Source organism: Eublepharis macularius, chromosome 12 (genome assembly GCF_028583425.1).
Source record: "Eublepharis macularius isolate TG4126 chromosome 12, MPM_Emac_v1.0, whole genome shotgun sequence".
Lineage (NCBI taxonomy): Eukaryota > Metazoa > Chordata > Lepidosauria > Squamata > Eublepharidae > Eublepharis > Eublepharis macularius.
Genome location: NC_072801.1, coordinates 26,816,428 through 26,836,209, shown reverse-complemented (window position 1 = coordinate 26,836,209; position 19,782 = coordinate 26,816,428). Strand labels below are relative to the sequence as shown.

Here is a 19,782-nt window from a genome sequence, read left to right as displayed (position 1 = left end):
GACAAGGACATGCCGCGGTAACAATCCACAGACCTTAAGTTCTTAAAGTGCACCGTGCAACAAAGTTATAATTTTAGAAAGTTATATTTCATGTATATAAAGTGCAAGGTGCTCAATCCTGTGCTGTGCCAGCTGCACTGGCTCCCAGTTCCAGAACCAGTTCAAGGTGTTAACCTTGGTGTTTAAAGCCCTTCACGGACTGGGACCTGCATACCTGTGGGACCATTACGTTCCCTGCAGGGCATTGCACTCTGCAAACAAGCAACTCCTGGGGGTCCCCAGCCCAAAGGACATCTGACTGGCCTCAACCAGGGCTAGGGCTTTTTCTACCCTGGCCCCGGCCTGGTGGAACGCTCTCCCATTGGAGATCCGGGCCCTGCAGGACCTGTTACAGTTCCACAGGACATGTAAAATGGAGATGATCCGCCGGGCCTTCGGCTGAGTGCCAGTGTGTGTCCCCCTTCTTCCATCAAAGACTACCACTTTTTCTGGGGCTGCCCTTAGCCATCTGCAATGCCCATATATGGACTCCCAAATATTTATTTAAATAGCCTTTTAAATGACTTTTAAAGATTATTATTGATTTTATGGTTTTGATTGATTCACTGTGTTTTATGAGGGTTGTTAGCTGCCCTGAGCCCATTTGTGGGCAGGGTGGGGTATAAATCAAATAAATAAATAAATAATCAGTAATAAATAACAGTAAGTAGACAAGAATAAATACAAAGTTCACGCCCAATACTCATAAATATACCAACTCAAATCCTGCCGCCAGGAAGTATACTTCTACTTCCAGACTGTAAGTACTTATTTCATCAAAGTGGAGACTTGAAGTCAACAGGTAAGTCTATCATTAATATTGTCTATGAGAAAATTTAAGAGTATGAAAGTCTCTTTTATTCCTTTTCAGGTGCAAATCCAGCCAAGGGGGAGGGCTCCAACGTGGCAGACGTCTCCTAGGTGGAAGAAGCCACAAGAGGACATCCTAGGACATCCTAGGAATACACGTGAGTCTATTCACTTGCCATTCAAGTGCCATTTGTCACTTGTAGCTTGGCTCCAAGTCTCCCAGGGAAGAGAATCCACATCCACCAAGAAATGCTCAGCAGGGTGCAAGCTATACTCCTGTTACAGATGGGCTTTTTCAAGAGCATTCAAAAACAGCAGCTGTCTTCAGCTCCAGTCGGTCAATAATGTTTCTCACTTCTCCAACTCAAAATGGGAACCCGGATACAGAGTCAAAAAGGCTTTCATACTCTTAGAAGAGTATGAAACAGGATTTGAGAAGTGAATTGGTATATTTTTGAGTATTGGATGTGAACTTTGTATTTATTCTTGTCTATTTATTGTTATTTATTACTGATTGAGCACTTTGCACTTTATATACATGAAATATAACTTTCTAAAATTATAACTTTGTTGCACGGTGCACTTTAAGAACTTAAGGTCTGTGGATTGTTACCGTGGCAGGTCCTTATCCTTTTCAACATTCAGGGGGAGCCTGGAGATTTCCTAAAATTACATCTGCTCTCCAGATGACAAAGATCAGTTCCCCTGGAGAAAATGGCTACCAAATCTCCAGGTATTTATTAACCCAGAGCTGGCAAGTACAGCAGGCAGCCTGATATGGACTGGGCTTGTGGTGCACAGGAAGAGGCAGAGCTTCTCTCTTGCACCATTTCCCCAGCTTTAAACATCTCCGGGGGGTTGCTTTGCCCTTCCGGGGACCCCTGCAAGTACATGTGGACTCTCCAGTGGGACCATTACAAGTCAGGAAAATGGCAGGGGGAGAGTAGCCCACCCCCGGTCTCCACATGCCAAGACCCTGATCCAAATCAGGCCTGTGCATGCCTGTGAATTAAGTTTCCAGCACAGAACTCATAACATACATCTGATTGTGTGGACTTGGGGTAAAATATAACAATCGGTTAAGGAACTATTACGGGCATGGGTGAGGTTGTGGCTCACGGGTAGCAAACTTGCTTCACATGCAGAAGGTCACCAATAGAATACGCTGGTAGAACAACAGTCCACCTCAGTAGAAGGCAACTACACATGTTCAGTAGAGGGCAACTACACATAAATCAGTTCTACCAGGTTAAAACTACAGCCTAGAAAAGTATCTCATTTCTTTTTGAACCCCAACACTGAAAGAATTGTGCCACTTGAAAAGCTCTCTTCTAGCGCTTTAAAGGAGAAACAGGATACCAGGCATTAGAATCTGGCTCTCTGGATTCTGGGAAGTATGTTCCTTACCCCATTCCCATAAGAGAGGACTGGGTCAAAGAGGCTATCCAGGTAGTGATCCAACCCCTTCTGGCTCCGGGACTCACTGAAGGTGTCTGAATCTGCTTCCAAGTCCAGAAAGGTAAAAAAAGAGAGAATGAGTCCCAAAATAGTCTCCACATGTGTGTACATGACTGTCTTGGTGGATATTTGGACCCAAGTATCGGGGTGGTTAGGGTGGATCAGTTACAAACAGAAGACAGGTCTCCGATAGCATTAACAACTGGACAGAAAAGGGAATTTTTGACAGTGCAAGGTAGCTCTATAAGTTGGCCTTATGATGAAACAATAACATACCAGAACTCCATTATCTACTGTTTCCATCTGATCACATTTCTCCCCCATGACCCATTGCAGCTGTTCCATTTTCAGAACCCACTGGCCCTTGTTAACTTAGTTTCCACCACATCAGCCTTCCCACCCATCTAATGACACTTTATACCAGCCGGGGGTAGAAACACAATTTCAGATAGAGGGGGCAGAGCTATGTATGTAAGACAGCAGGTGACTGGGGGGGCGGGGGTCAGAAGGAGGCAGGTGTAGGTTCAAACCTCACCCCAATTATGCCCCAAATGAACTTTTCTAATTTGAGAGCCATTCCACTTTTACCAGGAAATGTAAAGGTTTGCATAGAAGGCACCGGGTGGCAAGGAGAACAAAGGGTTAACCCATGGCTCATGACTCAGTGGCAGAGCATCTGCTTGGCATGTGGAAGGTCCCAGGTTCAACCCCTGGTGTTACTAGGGTAAAGGGTCAAATCACAGGTGATGTGAAAGACTTCTGCCTGAGACTCCTGGAGAGTCACTGCCAGTCTGAGTAGACAACAGGGACATTGACACACCGAGGATCTGATTCAGTATAAGACAGCTTCATGTGCATGTGCCTCTCGGCTCCTGGAGACGCATTGCACCCCACAGGGATTCTACCACCTTTCTCCACTTACACGCCACCTATCAAAACAGTGGCCTTTTTGCTAGTAGTTTCGGAAAAGGTATGTTACATGTGTACCTGTCTTGTTCCCACTCCAAAGTTAAGATGGGACCCTCACCATGGCTGTAATATCCCTCGGAGTCAGGCAGGTTGGTGGGGGCCACGGTGGGGGCCTTTGTAGGCGGTGGCGGAGGGACCTCCCCGTCCGAGTCCAAACCATGTCTGAATACTCTAATCAGAAAAGGGGAGAAAGAGGGTGGGCGGTAGGGTGGGGTGAAGAACAGGAAGGGAGAGCCAAGCTGTAAATCAGAGGTGGCTAATGGGTGCCTGTTTTATCAGATTGCCCTGCGGCACTAGCAAATTTTTATCAGGTGGTGGTGGTGGGGAACTGCTTGCTATTTCACAAAGCAAGAAAGCTCTACATATACTTTGTAGGCACTGGACTGAATTGCTAGAGCAGGTTTTGGTGACCTTGAAAGTTCCACCGGGCCTTTGGCTGAGTGCCAGCGGGTGTCCTCCTTCTTCCATCTAAGACCACCACTTTTTCTGGGGCTGCCCTCAGCCATCTGCTATGCCCATATACGGACTCCCAATATTTGTTTAAATAGCCCGCTCCTGGACTATTTTAATGACTTTTAAAAAATTATTATTGATTTTATGGTTTTTTGACTTCTAATGTATTTTTTGAATGTTGTTAGCTGCCTTGAGCCCATCTGTGGGGAATGCAGGGTATAAATCAAATCAAATCAATAAATAACATAGCCCCCCCACACACACACGGTAGCCCCCAATAATTCTTGTTCAAAGGAGGGAAGGCAGAGAAAAAATTCCCTTGATGCAAGCTTTCAGTAAAGGGGAAAAAAGGAATAAAGCTATTAAAATAGCTTGAAGATATTTCATTTATACCCTGCCTCTCCCTCAAAGTGGCTTTTTCCTCCATTTATCCTCACAACTGCCCTGTGAAGTAGGTTAAGATGCCCTGCAGTCACCCAGTGAGCTTCCAGAGTAGAGCGGGGATTCAACCAGGGGTTTCCCAGATCCCAGTCTGACACTCTAACCACTGTACCATGCTGTAGAGAGGAACCTTGATCAAGATACCCTTTTCTCTGCTGATGGACATTTAGATGAGGATTTTACATCCAGGATGGAAACAGCAAGAGAGGAAAGGATTAAGTGGCTCCTTTTCAATAGGGGAAAAAAAAGGTTTTGTGCATACATCTCCTCCAAGTAGAACAGTTTTGCCCTCAATTGTTTAATCTGAACTGCATAATTACTTTGAAGCTGTAGTGCAATGGTGCAAGTGTCAGAGTAAAACTGGGGAGACCTGGATTCAAATCCTTTGTCTGCCCTGAAGCTCCCAAGGTGGCCCTGGGCCAATTACTTTCTTGCAGGCTCCCCTGCCTAACAGGGCTGTAATGCAGAGGGGGAGTTCTTTCTCTGCTGCCCATAACTCCTTGGAGGAAGTGTGGGGTTAATAACAATAACAACAACAACAATAATAAAGTAGTGATAGGAGTGCTAGGTGCAATTCCAAAAGGACTAACTAAACATCAAGGCAATATTGGCATAAAAAGGATAACAAACTGGACAGTTGTGAACATCCACACTACTTGGAACACGCCACTTACTAAGGTGATACCTTACTGACTCCTAGATCCTTGGATAAAATCCAAGTCAGCAAAGAACCAAAAAATTCAGCCTATACATCTGGTGGAATGTGATATCATTGCATAATAACAACAGTAACAGTAACAGTAGTAGTAGTAGTAATATGATGTAAGAAATTAATCAAAGTGGAATTGGAGCTGTTTTAAAAAATCATTTAGCCTAGGACATGCGCCTTTCTGGGATTTTTAAATAGCTTTTAAAAAACTTATTCAACCAATTTTATTACTAACATCTTTGATATTTATGGGACTGGATAAAATAAATATTAACAATGTAATCCCAAGCAAAGTTACACCGTTCTAAGTCCATTGATTTCAATGGAGTTAGAAAGGTGTACCTTTGCATAGGTTAGTTGAGTCAATCCAACTGGGATTTGAGGTAACGACTTGCGTTTTTCACAGCCCATGGCAAGGAGACAGTAAATAATCTTTCATATTCAAGGTCAGACTGGTGTCAGCTGTGGGATCACTGATCACTGGACCTCACCAGCATAGGAGGTCAGATTTCACCAGAGCTGGTCTCATACACTGTCCTTCCCAAGGACTTTGGTGACATGCCTCTATTTGCCATTCCTTACATTAGTGCTGAAGTTTTTTGCAGGAAGAGCCAAGCGCCCCTCCTGAGCTACCTACACTTTGCCGCCAACAGTCTTCTCTGGACCTTCTGAGGCAATGATGAAATATGACTTCTGCTTCGGGAAGCCTCTAATCAGCTCCAGGTCGGAAATCAGGTCCAGAACGTAGTCATGGCCAGCCAGCTCGGCCCACTGGGTTCCATCCTTCATGGTGACCGACCAGCCTCGCCATCCATCCATGAGCCCCCTGCAAAGAAACACTGGCCCCATGACCCAGATGTTTGGTGCTGACTTGAATGGGGAGGATTTGCAGGAATTGGCACAGGTCAAGATACCAATAAGCAACACCAGGTGTCAACCAGATACCTGATATACAGACTCTCCCCAATCTCTCCTACCTGTGTTGCAGTACATTTGCAGCTAGGCCTTCTCCTGTGGTCCAGGAATTGATGGGGCACAAAAAATGGTCTCCTGCGAAAGCAAAAACCACAAAGGATAATGGATGCCAACCTACACACAAATTAGAACTGTCCAGAATTTTCATAATGTCCAGGAAATGGCCCAAAGACATGTCTATGACAGCAGTACTCTGTCATGTGTTGTTTGGGGAAAAGGCACTGTGTGAATTGTGTTCATGTTTTAGTATTTTGCTTCGGACCAACATGGCTGCTTGAAACTTCTTTTTTGCAATGATAATCCTGAACCAAAGTGGGTGTGTAAGGCGACCTAGGGAACTCTGTTCATTTGTTTACAAAGCCTAAGTAAAACTTTTCAATTAAAAGTTTTGTAAACCATTTATGCCATCAAAACATTTTTAAATGCTTTAATGGGTGAGAATGCTTGGTCCCAAGCGTGGCTAGAAATTTCATTCATTCATTTATTTATTTACTTCATGCGTACCTCTTTTTTTCTCTCAATGGGGACTCAGAGGGGCTAACATTGCTCTCTTCCTTTTAATTTAATTTAATGATTCGTTATATTAGCTGTTTATTTTATTTCCTTGCTTTTTATAAAATCGGTGATGGCTGTTTTTATTCTAAGAGATTACATTCTTCAGAAAAAGCACAATATACATCCTTGCTCAAAGCCATCCAATCCTTACACATTTAAATAAAGTTTTCCCACCAGAAAAGGGGAAAGGCACTCTGCACCTGCTCAGAGGCACATTGATATTAGGTTTCTGTTTTTAGAAAACCCTTTTCAGAAAGGGGGGGGGAACTATTCAGCAGAGCACAAGCATGACAGACCATCAGCATTTCTGAAAAACTTGGATGTACATGTGATAATAATCTAACAGAAAGATCACTGTGTTCTTCACCACCTATGGAAAGGAGATGGAAGAGCGTTCACTCCTTCTCTGAGATTTTTCTTTACTTTATGCAGGAAAAGGGAGCCATCTTTGTGCTTCAAACAGGACAGGGCCTTCCCATTTTCCTAACTCAAACCTGTCCCCCCTCTCCCTCCTGGTCCCCAGCAACCAGCCCCTTTACCATTGAAACAGTAAACATCCAGTGCCATGTTGACTTTGTTGCGGCAGGCCATCCACTCCAGCAGGGTGGGTGGATAGGAGCGGGCGGCTTCCGCTCCGAACCGGGTCTTTTCCAGGGCTTGCATGAGCTTGTGCTGGCAGACGGGCTTGTAACCATCGAAGGCATAGTCAGAAACAAACCTGGCAAAGGAGGAAAACAAGACCCTGGGAGTGTAAGTGTAAGTGAATGGTAGGGGGGTGGCACGGGCCTGTGGCTCAACAGAAGTCTGGCTTGAGTTGATCATCATACCAGGTAGGACATGCCTCCTCCACCTTGGTCAGGAACGGATTTCTCCTGGTGCCTTCGGCAGATGCTAAGAAGGGTCTAGAGACCATCTGTACACATATACTAGCACCAAAGCATCCTCCTGGCACACAGAATGGGGAAATCCTAAGCCAATCCTATACTGAGGTCCCCTATGAAGCCCTAAGACCAATCACTCTCCCTCAGTCTGAACAACATCCCTGTTGAAAATCATAAGGCTGTTTCAGGGTACTACCTCCCCCCACCCAATATGCTTTACTTTTTGCCTATTTGCCCAGGGTTATTGCTGGCCAGACCTCCTGCACAAGTCTATGGCAGTAAAGGATTTTGAAGCCATCAAACAAACAATAGGTGGAGTCTATCGATGATTTAAGAGATAGAAAACATCTTTCCTCTCAAGAAGAGCAAGAAACTTAACCAAGAGGGTGGTGAAGCCAGATTCAGGGGGAAGTCTATGGATCCAGGACTCAAAGGAAGCCTTTACCAGCCAGCTACTAAAAGAAGCATCCCAACATAGTGGGCAGAAATGAAATCTTATAGAGGAAGCAAGACTTTATTTTCTTTTTAAGAAGTCATATTTAGTTCTGGTGCCATCGGCTGCAGATCCGTGGGTTAGATGCTCTCTCACTTTAGCCTCTTTACTACTCCTGCTCTCAACCCCAAAGGAGAGGTGAGATAAGCAGAAATACACAATAGACAGAGGTCAGTACAACCCGCGTACATGATTTTGATCCTTTCCAGTTTTCTCTGCCTGCCTCTAAGACTGGTATCCCCAAATTTTTAAGCCTGTGGGCACCTTTGAAATTCTAACAGAGGGTGGCGGGCGCAACTACAAAATGGCTGCCACCGGATGCAGAGCTAGACAAGGGAGAGAAAACAACAGAGTGAGTGAAAATAACAAGAAAACACTAGAAAGAGGAGTGAGAGAAAACAAAACCAACATTTTGGTGGCAGCTGCATAGACAATAAGATCTCCAATTCCCAATCAAAAGCACTGCTGGGCAAGAACCCCACATGGCTTCTCCCACTTTCTAAAAACAATCGCTGAGTGCAAGAAAAAGGCATTGATGGTTCCCATGGCGCCCATGGGCACCATCTCGGAGACCCCTGATCTAGGAGCGGTTCAGCATTCTTAGCTTCGGAGTCTGCCTTTTCTGTGGCAGGGCAGACTCCATAGGTTTAAACCTGGTATCATGCAAGCCCCTCACCCCCACATCTCCCAGGGCTACTCACTTCAACAAGTGTTTCTCTAGGTTGGGGGAGGGAGCAAAGGCGCTGAGGCAGATGGCCAGCAGGAGCCAGCCTCGTTCTTCATTGTAGATATTGGTGTTCCGCCAGACTTGGTTGACTATCTGGGAGAGGATCTCATCCCGCAGGCTGACCGTTGACAGTCCCTTCTGCACAACGTAGTTCCCAAAGAGGCTCTCCTGTGTGCCATTGAGGTGGGGGTCACCCATGAAGCGGAGAACCTGCCCCAGATGGAGGAAGTGACCAAAAAAGGTTAGGCATGATGATGTGACAGCTTCCTCACTTTCCCTCAAGTCTAACAAAAGCTTATTCATAGAAAGGAAGTTTCCTACATGGAAGCAGGAAACAGTAAATCTTGTGTGTGGGTGTATCATCATTTACTTCATTTATACTTCGTCCTTTCTCTCCAGTGGGAACCCAAAGTGGCTTATGTTGTTCTCCCCTCTGATTTTATCCCTGTGAGGTAGGTTAGGCTGAGAATATGGGCCTTGTAGCATCTTCCACATGAAATGTTTGTGTGTTCACCATGTATGCAACCTACATGGCTTTCTGCTTGATGGAAAGATCGCAGGAAAGGTGGGAAAAAGGAAGCCCCACCCTGAAGCCACAGGGAAGCAGGAAGAAAACTGACTTCCCAGTAGCATCCAAGCTGGGACAAACAACCTTAATATAAGTGACCTGTGCAGCTACTTTTATCTTGTGAGAAATGATCCTCTCTCTCTTCATACACCCACACTTTCCCACCTCAACACTACTGCAAAAAGGCTACATGCAAACTGAAGGAATTTATTTTATTTATATTTATTTTATTTTTATTTTTACTTCATTTATACCCTGCCTTTCTCCCCAATGGGAATTCAAAAGCTGCTTACATCATTCTCCTCTCCTTCATTTTATCCTCACAACAACCCTGTGAGGTACACTAGGCTGAGAGTTTGAGTGGCCCAAAGTCACCCAGCGAGCTTCCATGGAAGAGAGAGGATTAGAACCTGAGTTTCCCAGATCTTAGTCCAACACTCTGACCACTATGTCACACTCCATTAGCCTTTGTGGTTCCATGGAACTGTGGGATTAGCACATTTTTAGTGGAGACCTTGAATCAATAATGTAATTATGAATTAAGCTAGCAAGAGGAAAGGAATGGATTTTTATGTTTTAAAGTAACTGGTCTCTGTTCTTTAACGCCCCCCCCCTTTTCTCTAGTTGTTTATGACAGAAGAAATGTATGTCCTTGGGAATAGATAACTGAACATTCTTATGTAGAGAAGTTAGCCGTGTTAGTCTGTGGTAGCAAAATCAAAAAGAGTCCAGTAGCACCTTATGCTAAAATAAAATTGGTTAGTCTTAAAGGTGCTACTGGACTCTTTTTGAACATTCTTATGATGCAGAGGCAGAGACAAAGGGAAAATTGTAAGTCCTCCCCCCTCCTCTTTCGAGGAAGAGAGTGTGTGTGAAAGTAACGAGTAACTACCATGGAGACAAGGAGGGTAATAAAGCTGTCGCGAGAGTGAGAAATGGAGAATAGCCTATCCATAGGTGTAAAGAGATCACGTTTTGTTTGAATGTGAGTTTCGTTTCTCCAAAATGATGTCATGAGCCCTTAAAAGAAGCATGTGCTCCTTTGTTCTGTGGTACATTCTAAGCTCATTTTGTAAGCTGGTACCCTATATTTGCAAATATACTCTGTTACAACAGCCCTTGTCTGTCTCATCTCTCTTTTGCTCAGAAGATTGGAAGGGGCAAAGGGGAAGAGCACAGTTTTGTGCAACAGAACCACCCACACTACAAAACCCACTTATTTAGTTACCATCAGCTATACACAACCCTGAAAAAGTTTTGTACAAACTGCACAGTTCTAGCACCCATGGACAGATTGGCAGTTTAAACATATGAGCTGGAATTGTTTTATCTATTTTGCTACCTTGCTTTTATACTCTGATGTGATCCGCTCTGAGCCTGCTCGCAAGGAGAGCGGAATATAGGTGCAACGAAATAAAAATAAAATTTAAAAATTCCTAGTTCCTCTGCAGGAACCACTGGACTTCATTTTTTCTGGGTCTTTATTAACATTCCAAGTCTTTTCCTGCGTGTCCCTTCTCAGAACGATGCCTCTAGAATTATAGCAATTCCTCTGTGGATTTGGTGGATTCTTGTGGGCTCCCACCTTCTCTCTTCTTGCTAGACGTGTGCATTTCTTTTGTTATTAATTAAAATAATTGCAAAAATAGAATGTTTTGTAATTATTGTAATTAACATGAAAATGAAACAAATTCCCCAACTAAGCCTAAAACAGAAAAAAAACTCATGATTTTCTTTCTTTTTTTCCTGGTTATTTTCATTATTGCAGTCTCTGCTTCTTCTATCCCTTTCGCTTTTTCAAGGCAGCCAGCATTTTCCTTATAAGGGCATAGAGAGAGAGAAACTTGGTATTCCTTAGGTGGGGGGGTGGGGTGGAGAAAAGCACTGGGCTTTCTCAATTTACAGTAAGCTGTAGCCACTAGGATTACGTAAGTATGAAGTATTCAAGTCCTGAACAATGTAGGGAAGGAGCTTTGCCTTCCTTTCCTCCCAAAGCCTGCCCTACTGTGCCAAAATTCCCCTTTCAGTCTGCATACCCCTGATTTAGAGGTCTTTCATTCATAGGGTCACCATAGGTTGGAGGCGACTTGACGACACATAACACACACACACACCTGCTTCCAGGCTGGTTTCCAAATCTTATCTCCCATCCAAGCAAATCTGCCCCAAGGTCCTCCTGGTGCTGTCTGCCTGCCCAGATGCCTTCCCATCTTTGTGCCACCAAATGCCCTTGCCTTGCCATTCTGCCGCTTCCTTGTGCTTTTGTTCTTCAAGTACAATAGCTGCAGTGCTGTCTGTGTTACTGTTTGGAATCTTTCCTCTCAATTCTCCCACTGACTTTAATAAATGCGGGTGCCTTTCATTGCCTCAAAAAGGAGCCCTTTTTATTTTATCTATCTGAAATATGGCAATGTGTGTGTCCTTGGGGAATATTACAATCCTCCTGAGTTTTGTTCAGTTTGGATGGAAAACTATGACAGACCTGTGTGCCTTCCATTGAAACCAATGGGAAATAATAACAAAATAAAATTATGAAAACGAAACAAAAAAAGACAAAAACAAGAATAAAACTATGCTTATGAAATAACCCACGGCAAACAATACAAACTCGCAGGCACACAAGTCTAGTTTCTGCCCATCTTCAACCTCCCACATTCAAGATGTGCCACAGTCCACTTCAACAGAGAAAAGTTGCCAGCAAGAGGGGGATGGATGGAACACTTTTTCACCTACCAGCTTGAAGAGGTTAACTGCTTCTGCTACCAGCCAGTCATCCAGGTGGGTCAGAGGGGATGCCAGAGTCTTGATAAGCATCCCAAAAACCGGTTCCTGCAAAAGGACACATGAGAAAACCATTCCTCTCTTTACCTTTTTGTTTTAGTAGTAAAAGCAGTTTGCCAAAGGATCACTTCACACAACCATCTTGTCATAGCTGTGGAATGTTCAGATCAGTATATGAGTGCAGCCATTTTATTTCATTTACACCACCTCTTTCTCCTCACTGGGGGCTGAAATTGACTTAAGTTGTTCTCTTCCATTTTATATGCACAACAATCCAATGAGGAAGATTAGAGGGAGAGAGAGAGTGATTGGTCAAGGTCACCCAGCAAGCTTCCATGGGCAGAGCAGGAATTTGAACCTGTGACTCTCAGATCATAGTGAAGCACTCTAACCACTATACCACACTGGCTTTCTAAGCACAGAATGGGAAATTTTTGAATCACATTAGAATTTGAGAGATGCCCAGTGATCTTGCTGGCCATAGGTTTCAGACAGACAAAAAGGACATCTTCACACAATGGTATATATAAACTTCATTTATGCCCCAGATTTCTTCCCAGTGGGGACCCAAAGCAGCTTACATCATTCTCCTCTCCTCCATTTATTTTGATTGGGGGTTGGGGTAGGGATATTATATTCCAGAGACTCTGTGTGTGTGTGTGTGTGTGTGTGTGTGTGTCTGTCTGTCTGTCTGTCTGTCTGTCTACAAACATGCATTTTTTATTTATTTTAGACTAGCAACAGAGTCCATTTTTAAAAAAATGTGCCCTAGAAAATGGTGCCACCTCCAGTCGGACAAGACAGCTTGCCTGGCCGTCCCACTGCAGCACCATCCTCTGGAGGCCACAGCATCCTCTGGAGGCTGTATTGGCCATGACACATTTTTTATCCGGGTGCTCCTGAGCAGGCGCACCAGGATAAAATGTACGTCGTTGGCAACACGGTTTGCTTTTTATTTTTAAGGATATTTATATGGTGTTTTTTTCACCAATTGGGATTCTAAACGTTAATCTTCCCTCTACCATTTTATCCTCACAACAACCCTGTGAGTTAGGTTACTGTCCCAAGGTTGCCTAACAAGCTCCCATTGCAGAGTGGAGATTTGAACCTGGGTCTTCCAGATCCTACTCCAATATCCTAACCAATGCACCATATAGCAATGTGTGTCTGTACGTTTTCTTCATCACTTCCAAAATCTTGTCTGAAGATTGTTATGGCAGAGGGCTACATCTTGATATTCTCTCCTTGGGGAACTGGAAGTGCTTAGTTTCAGCAACATTGCAGTGCCTAGTGTTTCCAGACTGTGCACTGAAAGATGCTCTCTTCAGTGAAACAAGCTTGTGTAACTTCTCTTTTCATGGGTTCTGTGGGGCTTAGGAAGCAACTTTCACACAATTTTAAGAAAGATTTCTTTTTCTTTTAAACTTTTTTTTACAATTAATAACATACAACTTTTTTTTAACTAACTCATAACTCATAAAGTGTTTTGCAACCAAACAGAACACTTTAAATCAACAATGTTTTTGAAAAGGTAAAACAGTTCAACATTTCACGAAGCGGTGAGTCCTTTTTCATTAATGTGAAGCAACTGTATCCCAGGCTTCTGTCTTCTTGTTGGGGAATGACAGCCCTTATTCAAGGTGACAAGAGCATATAAATTTTTATTAAGCTCCCCAGCAACCAGCCTCCTCCTCAGCAGCCTGCCTCTAGCTTCTGACTCCACTCCACTGGGCTAAACCAATTAACCTCATAGGGGTTACACTTGCTGATGCCAAGATGGTTGCGTGAAATTCTACGTGCCAAAATAACTCTCAAAGACCAACCTATGCATCTCTTCCTTCCCTTCCTTCCCCAATGGGTTCTCCATCCCCCTTACCTTGAAGTGAGCCTGCACATACTTTGACATGGGGTAGTTGTTGATGTCAAGGGGTAGAGTAAGCTGGGAGTCTGCTTGCATCTTGGGAGGAGCCACGGAAACAATGCAGTCCTCATTCACCTGTTTGTGGACTATAAGAAACAAATCTCTCATGAGACCAGCAGAAGCAGAGTTTTGGGATTCCAGGAAAGGACTCTGCTTTAAACAAACCCATATAGAAGAACATAAAAGAGATTCTGACTCTCTCAGCCCATGAGACCAGCTTGGCTGCCCAGGATTCTATGTCAGCCTCCCACACCAACCACAGAAGATGACTGGTCCAGAGTTAGGAATTGCTCATCATCATGCGTTGAGGTTACTCCCCTCCCCCCCATTACAAAATTTGTCATCTTCAACAGATCTTGGGGAAACAGTTGTGCAAACCCTCCCCATGGGGGATTCTGGGCCAATCATTCAATGGGGCCAATAATTCTTATCAGCCTTGGATCCCCCAGGAAGGGAATCCCAGCCAATAAGAACGTACCCGCCACAGTGTTGAGGAGGCCAACCAGTTCAGCAGGGACTTCCAAGGTCGAAACTTTCATCACCTCTCGCGGGGACATTTCCTGACGGGGGACGCAGAGAAAGAGAGTCACTCCAGATCCTCCGTCCGTTCAGCACAATGGCTGGATAGCGTCTGGCATGGTTGCTGAAACTCACACCGCAGATCTTGCTGAGACTGGATAAGCAACCAGTGAGTATTGGTTGGGGTTTGGACAACAGCCTTGGAAGACCTTTTACGGCAGGGGTCCCCAACTTTTTTTTGAGCCTGTGGGCCTCTTTGGAATTCTGACACAGGTGGTGGGCATAACCACAAAATGGCTGCCACTGGAGGGAGAGCCGATTACAAAATGGCTGCTGCTGGAGGTGGAGCCAACCACATCATGTCAGAGATTGAGGTTATACATAACTTTAATAGTAAATCTTCAGCATTTCAGGTAGAAGTTGTTTAACAAGAGGCCTTTTAAAATTAACATATTTAAAAATATTTCTTGCATGCATGCAGATTACCTTCAGTCATTCAGTGAAGATCCTTGTGCTGTGGTGGCAGATGCTATCAAAGCAACTTTCAAAAATCTGCACAGCCAATCAGATCACCACTGGCAAATCAAAAGCTTTGCTAGGCAAAAGCCCCATCTGGCCTCACCCACTTTCTAAAAATATATGGTGGGCACTGGAAGAGGTGTCAACAGATACAATGGCACATACAGGTGCTATATTGGGGACCCCTGCTCTAGAGTAAATAGAAACCTAAACTGATTTTATAATCATTCCTTCTCCATAAGGAGCTTTAGTTCAGAGGTCTAGGTTGGGCAAGAGAAGTCTTAAAATCTTGAAGACAGCTTGTAAGATTCTCTTTGAAGCCAGGATAGTTGGTATAAAATCAACAACATGCTAGAGACCCATGGGCAACCATCACACTATCTTGAATTTTATTGAAAAGTAGTTACAAAGAGGAAAGGGAGACAGATTGGGACCATGACTCTCGGGCAGATGAGATTGAATTGTTTCCCTCTAAGCAGTTCTCCTGGAAATTCTTGTGCACACTCCACTCCCAACAAAAAAAGTCCAGAAAGGAAAAAGGTAGGCCCAAAGAGGGGTCCTTCTCTCCCCCACAACTAGGGCTAATAGATTAGGGGGAAATCCCACTTTCAATGGGGGAATGGAGCATGGGAAAACAAACAAAAGGTTAAACCTCTTCTGCTGTGTCCTAATCATGTTCTGACTGCATGTGACTGTTTTTTTTAAAGTAAACTACATGTGAGGTGAGGGCTAATCGTAGAATGACATTGTGAAATAATAAAGCTATTGTTGTGTTTCCTGGCGTTCCCACGAACACAACAAAAAACACAAAATAAGTGTCACAAAGCGGAATAAGCGGAACTTGAAGATTACGGGACAATACAGGTATTCACAGAAAAACAGTGATAGGTTGTGCTAGTTTGCACTATAATAAGGCCATGTGGAAATGGAAATGGATTCAAATCTGTGCTAGGCTCACTGAGAGACTTGGGACCTGTCACTCTCTGCCAAATGTATTTCACAGGGATGTTGTAAGAGGAAAATGGAGGATGGCAGAAGGAAGAGATTGTTCAAGCAGTTATCCTTGGCATGAGAATGTTAAGAGTATGTAAGAATGTGCTTATTGCCATATATGAAATGGGCTTTTGATGCCTAAGTACCGGAACTCTTTCAGGGTCTGGATGAGTGCATAAGATTTCAGGACTTCTTCATACATCAGGCGCACAGCTAGGGTGATTCAAGTGCACATGTAAAACTGTTAGGCTTACCAGTTGCTCACCAGTAGCAGTCAATCTTCCACTGGCAGGCAACCCCGGAAAGTGTGCACTGGATGAGTTCCTGGCAGGGCACAATTACATCACTTCTGAAAGCTTTGCTGGGGCCAATTTTCGCCTCAAACTGGCCAGAATTAGCCCTGTGCGAAGTGAGGAACGCGCCTGTGGCTAGCTTGATGACATCACTTCCTGGAAGTGACATCATCACACCTTTCTGGGAGTGCATATGAGGTCACTAAAACAGGTAAGTCCTGGGTTCCCCCACCACCACCGGGAGGGTATAGGGACCTGGGAATGCTAAAATATGTAGGAATGAAAATAAAACATGAATTTGACATCCATTAGAAATTTTATGTGCCACCTCTCTAGAGACACTCTCTAGAGGCACTTCCTCTATCAATCCTGCCCTTCCTCCAAGGAGCTGGAAATGACATACATGGATGCCCTCCTCCATTTTATCCTCATAACACTCCTGTGAGGTAGTTTAGGTAAGAGAGTAACTGGTCAAGGTCACCCAGGGAGCTTTCAAGACACTGCTAAAAAAGAAGGGATCTACTTATCCTTTCAATAAAGAATCATTTATGAGCTCCCTGTGTGTTCCTGCTTTTGGGGGTGTATATGAGTGGGGAATTAAGAGAGGCAGGGCCTTTTCTGTAGAGGAACCATGATGTGTGGAATTCCTACAGCTGTCTGCCTGTGGTCTAGCCTGATGAATTGCGGGTGCCAGGTTAAAAAGCAGGGTTGCCAACAGGACTAAAGAAAAACATCTTCCTTCTTTAACAGAAGTTTTGTGTATGGATGGTAACAGACATCAAAAGTAATGGACAGCAAAAGCGGGGGTTAAACCATCGCCCCTATGCAAACACAGAGGAATGTATGAACCACTATGCAGCATGAACTGTAATATTTAATGTTTTTAAATGTTTTTAAATGTATTATTTAATGTTTTAAAATGTTTTTAATGGTGTTTGTATTTGTTATCTGCCCTGAGCCTGCAAAAGCGGGGAGGGCGGAATATAAATATAATAAATTAAATTAAAATTTTCATGGCATGGATATATATATCCATAAATAACATTGCATTAAGCCTCTGTTGGAGAGGAAATTTTTTCTTCAGGCCATCAACAACTCGAATTAAAACACATCTATTCATCCTTTCAGTGGACTCTTTTTCTTTTGGTGAGTGTATTTGATTTACCCCACACACACAAACACACACCCTGTCTTTGTTCTGTTACTTATTTCCTGCTGAACTGTTCCTTTTAATGACCATTTATTTAACATTTTACTAATTAACTGGTTTCTTGGTATTTTATTTTAACCATGTATTACTGTTAGTGTCCATGGAAGCTATGGTTCAGAGGCAGGATTAAAATGGTACAAACAGGGGGAAGGAATTTGGTTTGGGGCATGGCTTGCCTCCTGGGCTGTGTGAATGCTTGTATTCCACAGGTACAAAGTGGCTTACAGCATTTCCCCCTCCTCCATTTTATCCTCACAACAATCCTGTGAGGGAGGTCGGGCCAAGAGTATGTGATGGCTCAAGGTCACCCAAAAAGCTTCCACAGCACAGATTAGATTCGAACCCAGATCCTAGTCTGGCACTGTAAGCACTTCACCACATTGAATCTCAGTGGGATGGAAGGGTGGTTCAATTTTTCCCCTCCCTGAGCACCATGGTCCCAGTCTCAGTTGGGTTCCTGTGAACCAGCTTTTAAAAGAAAAGAGTATTTGGGGAACCAGCTTTTTAAAATTGGTCCCTGTCTGGTTTGTCTCTGAGAGATTCAGGGCAGGTCTTCAATGCTCTCTGTAGCTCCTTGCAAGAATAAATTATGCAAAATGAAAAATGGCTTAAATTTGCAGATTTGGGTTGCAGAATTCCATTTCTCTCAAAGCCACAGAGCAACCCCCCATCCCAAAGTCTCATAAACCACACAGGACCAGGGGCCTACTTCCTTTGCACAACAGCACCATGCGGGTATTACCTGTTCAGACTTTTTCCTTTCCTCTTCAGCTTTCCTTCGCTCTTCCTCTTTCCTCTGAAAGCAGAGGGGATTTCCATGGTCAGAAAAGCTCCCCCTCCACCCACCCACCCACACCCACCCACACACCCACACACACACTACTCCATGCCATTTGCTGGCGTGCTCATGAAGAAAATCCAGTTTTAACCATGGGGGTTAAAAATATAAGAACAAAGTAAATCATTGCCAATTTGTCTGTGCTTCAACCATCCCTTCACTCTCCTTACTTTTCTCCCCAGTGAGGACTACCGAAAGGAGCTTACAACATTCTCCCCTTCTCCGTTTTATCCTCACAGCAACAACCCTGTCAGGTAGGCTAGGATACTAGAAAAGAATCTCCCACACTCTCTATTTATCAAATATTATTAAATATTATAAATCAGTGTGCAAAGTGCAATGTGCATCTAATAAATAGTACAAAATACATACAACAAATAGCTAAGTGCAATAAAAATCAATGAACAATCAAACAGAACAAAATTTATATCAATTGCATAATAGCATGATCCAGAGGAGTTAGCTGTGTTAGTCTGCAGTAGCAAAATAGAAAAAGTCCTGTAGCAGCTTTAAGACTAACCAACTTTACTGTAGCATAAGCTTTCGAGAACCACAGTTCTCTTCGTCTCATCTGATGAAGAGAACTGTGGTTCTTGAAAGCTTATGCTATAGTAAAGTTGGTTAGTCTTAAAGGCGCTACTGGACTCTTTTCTATAATAACATGAGGTAAATAGTTGGTGCAATCCATGTAAATTTCAGTAGTCCTCCCTGGCTATTCTTCCCATGGCTCCCACAGTCTCATTCTCAGAACGGAGCCCTTCAATGATCCATCCTGAAACCAGAGGACATAAGAAGTTGCCACTACAGAAAGTGATTGTTGAAAGACTATTGATCACTGAAGGACTCAGTTCTGTGAATGAGACTGTGGGAGCCAGGGGAAGAAGTAGCCAGGGACTACTGAAATTTACATTTGTACCAACTATTTACCTCATACCATTATTCACTTAGCTATTCATGTATTTTGTACTATTTATTAGATGCACATGGCACATTGCACACTGATTTATAATATTTGATAAATAGAGTGTGTATGAAATTCTTTTCTAGTAGCATAGCTGCGTATCTCCTATAGGGGAGCCTCTGAATTGAATAAGGTAGGCTAGGCTGACAGTGCATGACTGGCCCAAGGTCACATAGTGGCAGAATGGGGATTTGAACCTGAGACTCCCAGAGCCAAGTCAGACACTCTAAGCACTATACCACTCACCCCTCACTTGTGGAGGCTCAGAATAGTTAGCAGCAGGGCTCATTTCAAGGGGGAACGCACAGGAACGCAGTTCCGGCAGTTCCCCAAAGAAGTCACATGTTAGGGCGCCCCGCCCACCTGACTCTCGGCCATTTTGGACCCATTTCAGCCTGGATTGGGGCTGAAAAGGCCCAGATCGGGCCTCTGACGGGTGGTAGATCACTCTCCTACTCAGGAGCGGCCCGATCCTGACCATTTTGGGCCCCTTTTTGGCCATTTTCAGCCCCTTTTTGCCGTTTTGGGCCCAATTTTGGCCCTGAATAGTCAGGATTGGGTCCAAAACAGCCAGGATAGGTGATGTCAACGGGGGGGTGGCATATGCAAATCAGTTATGCTAATGACACACTTTCGGTGCTGACAAGGGCCGTGGAATATGCTAATGAG

The 19,782-nt window shown here is 43.9% G+C and overlaps 1 protein-coding gene across 1 annotated transcript in view; it reads right to left on the bottom strand.

Annotated features, from left to right (window-relative positions):
• MYO15A (myosin XVA) overlaps positions 1 to 19,782 on the bottom strand; it is a 105,308-nt gene that overhangs the window by 38,504 nt on the left and 47,022 nt on the right. The window contains exons 26-34 of the mRNA XM_054993680.1: positions 14,255 to 14,340; positions 13,736 to 13,883; positions 11,812 to 11,907; positions 8,485 to 8,720; positions 6,949 to 7,127; positions 5,857 to 5,929; positions 5,517 to 5,705; positions 3,335 to 3,447; positions 2,257 to 2,348 (exon numbers count right to left, since the gene is read on the bottom strand). Coding sequence (XP_054849655.1) covers positions 2,257 to 2,348; positions 3,335 to 3,447; positions 5,517 to 5,705; positions 5,857 to 5,929; positions 6,949 to 7,127; positions 8,485 to 8,720; positions 11,812 to 11,907; positions 13,736 to 13,883; positions 14,255 to 14,340 — 1,212 coding nt within the window. The remainder of the gene's footprint in view (positions 1 to 2,256; positions 2,349 to 3,334; positions 3,448 to 5,516; positions 5,706 to 5,856; positions 5,930 to 6,948; positions 7,128 to 8,484; positions 8,721 to 11,811; positions 11,908 to 13,735; positions 13,884 to 14,254; positions 14,341 to 19,782) is intronic.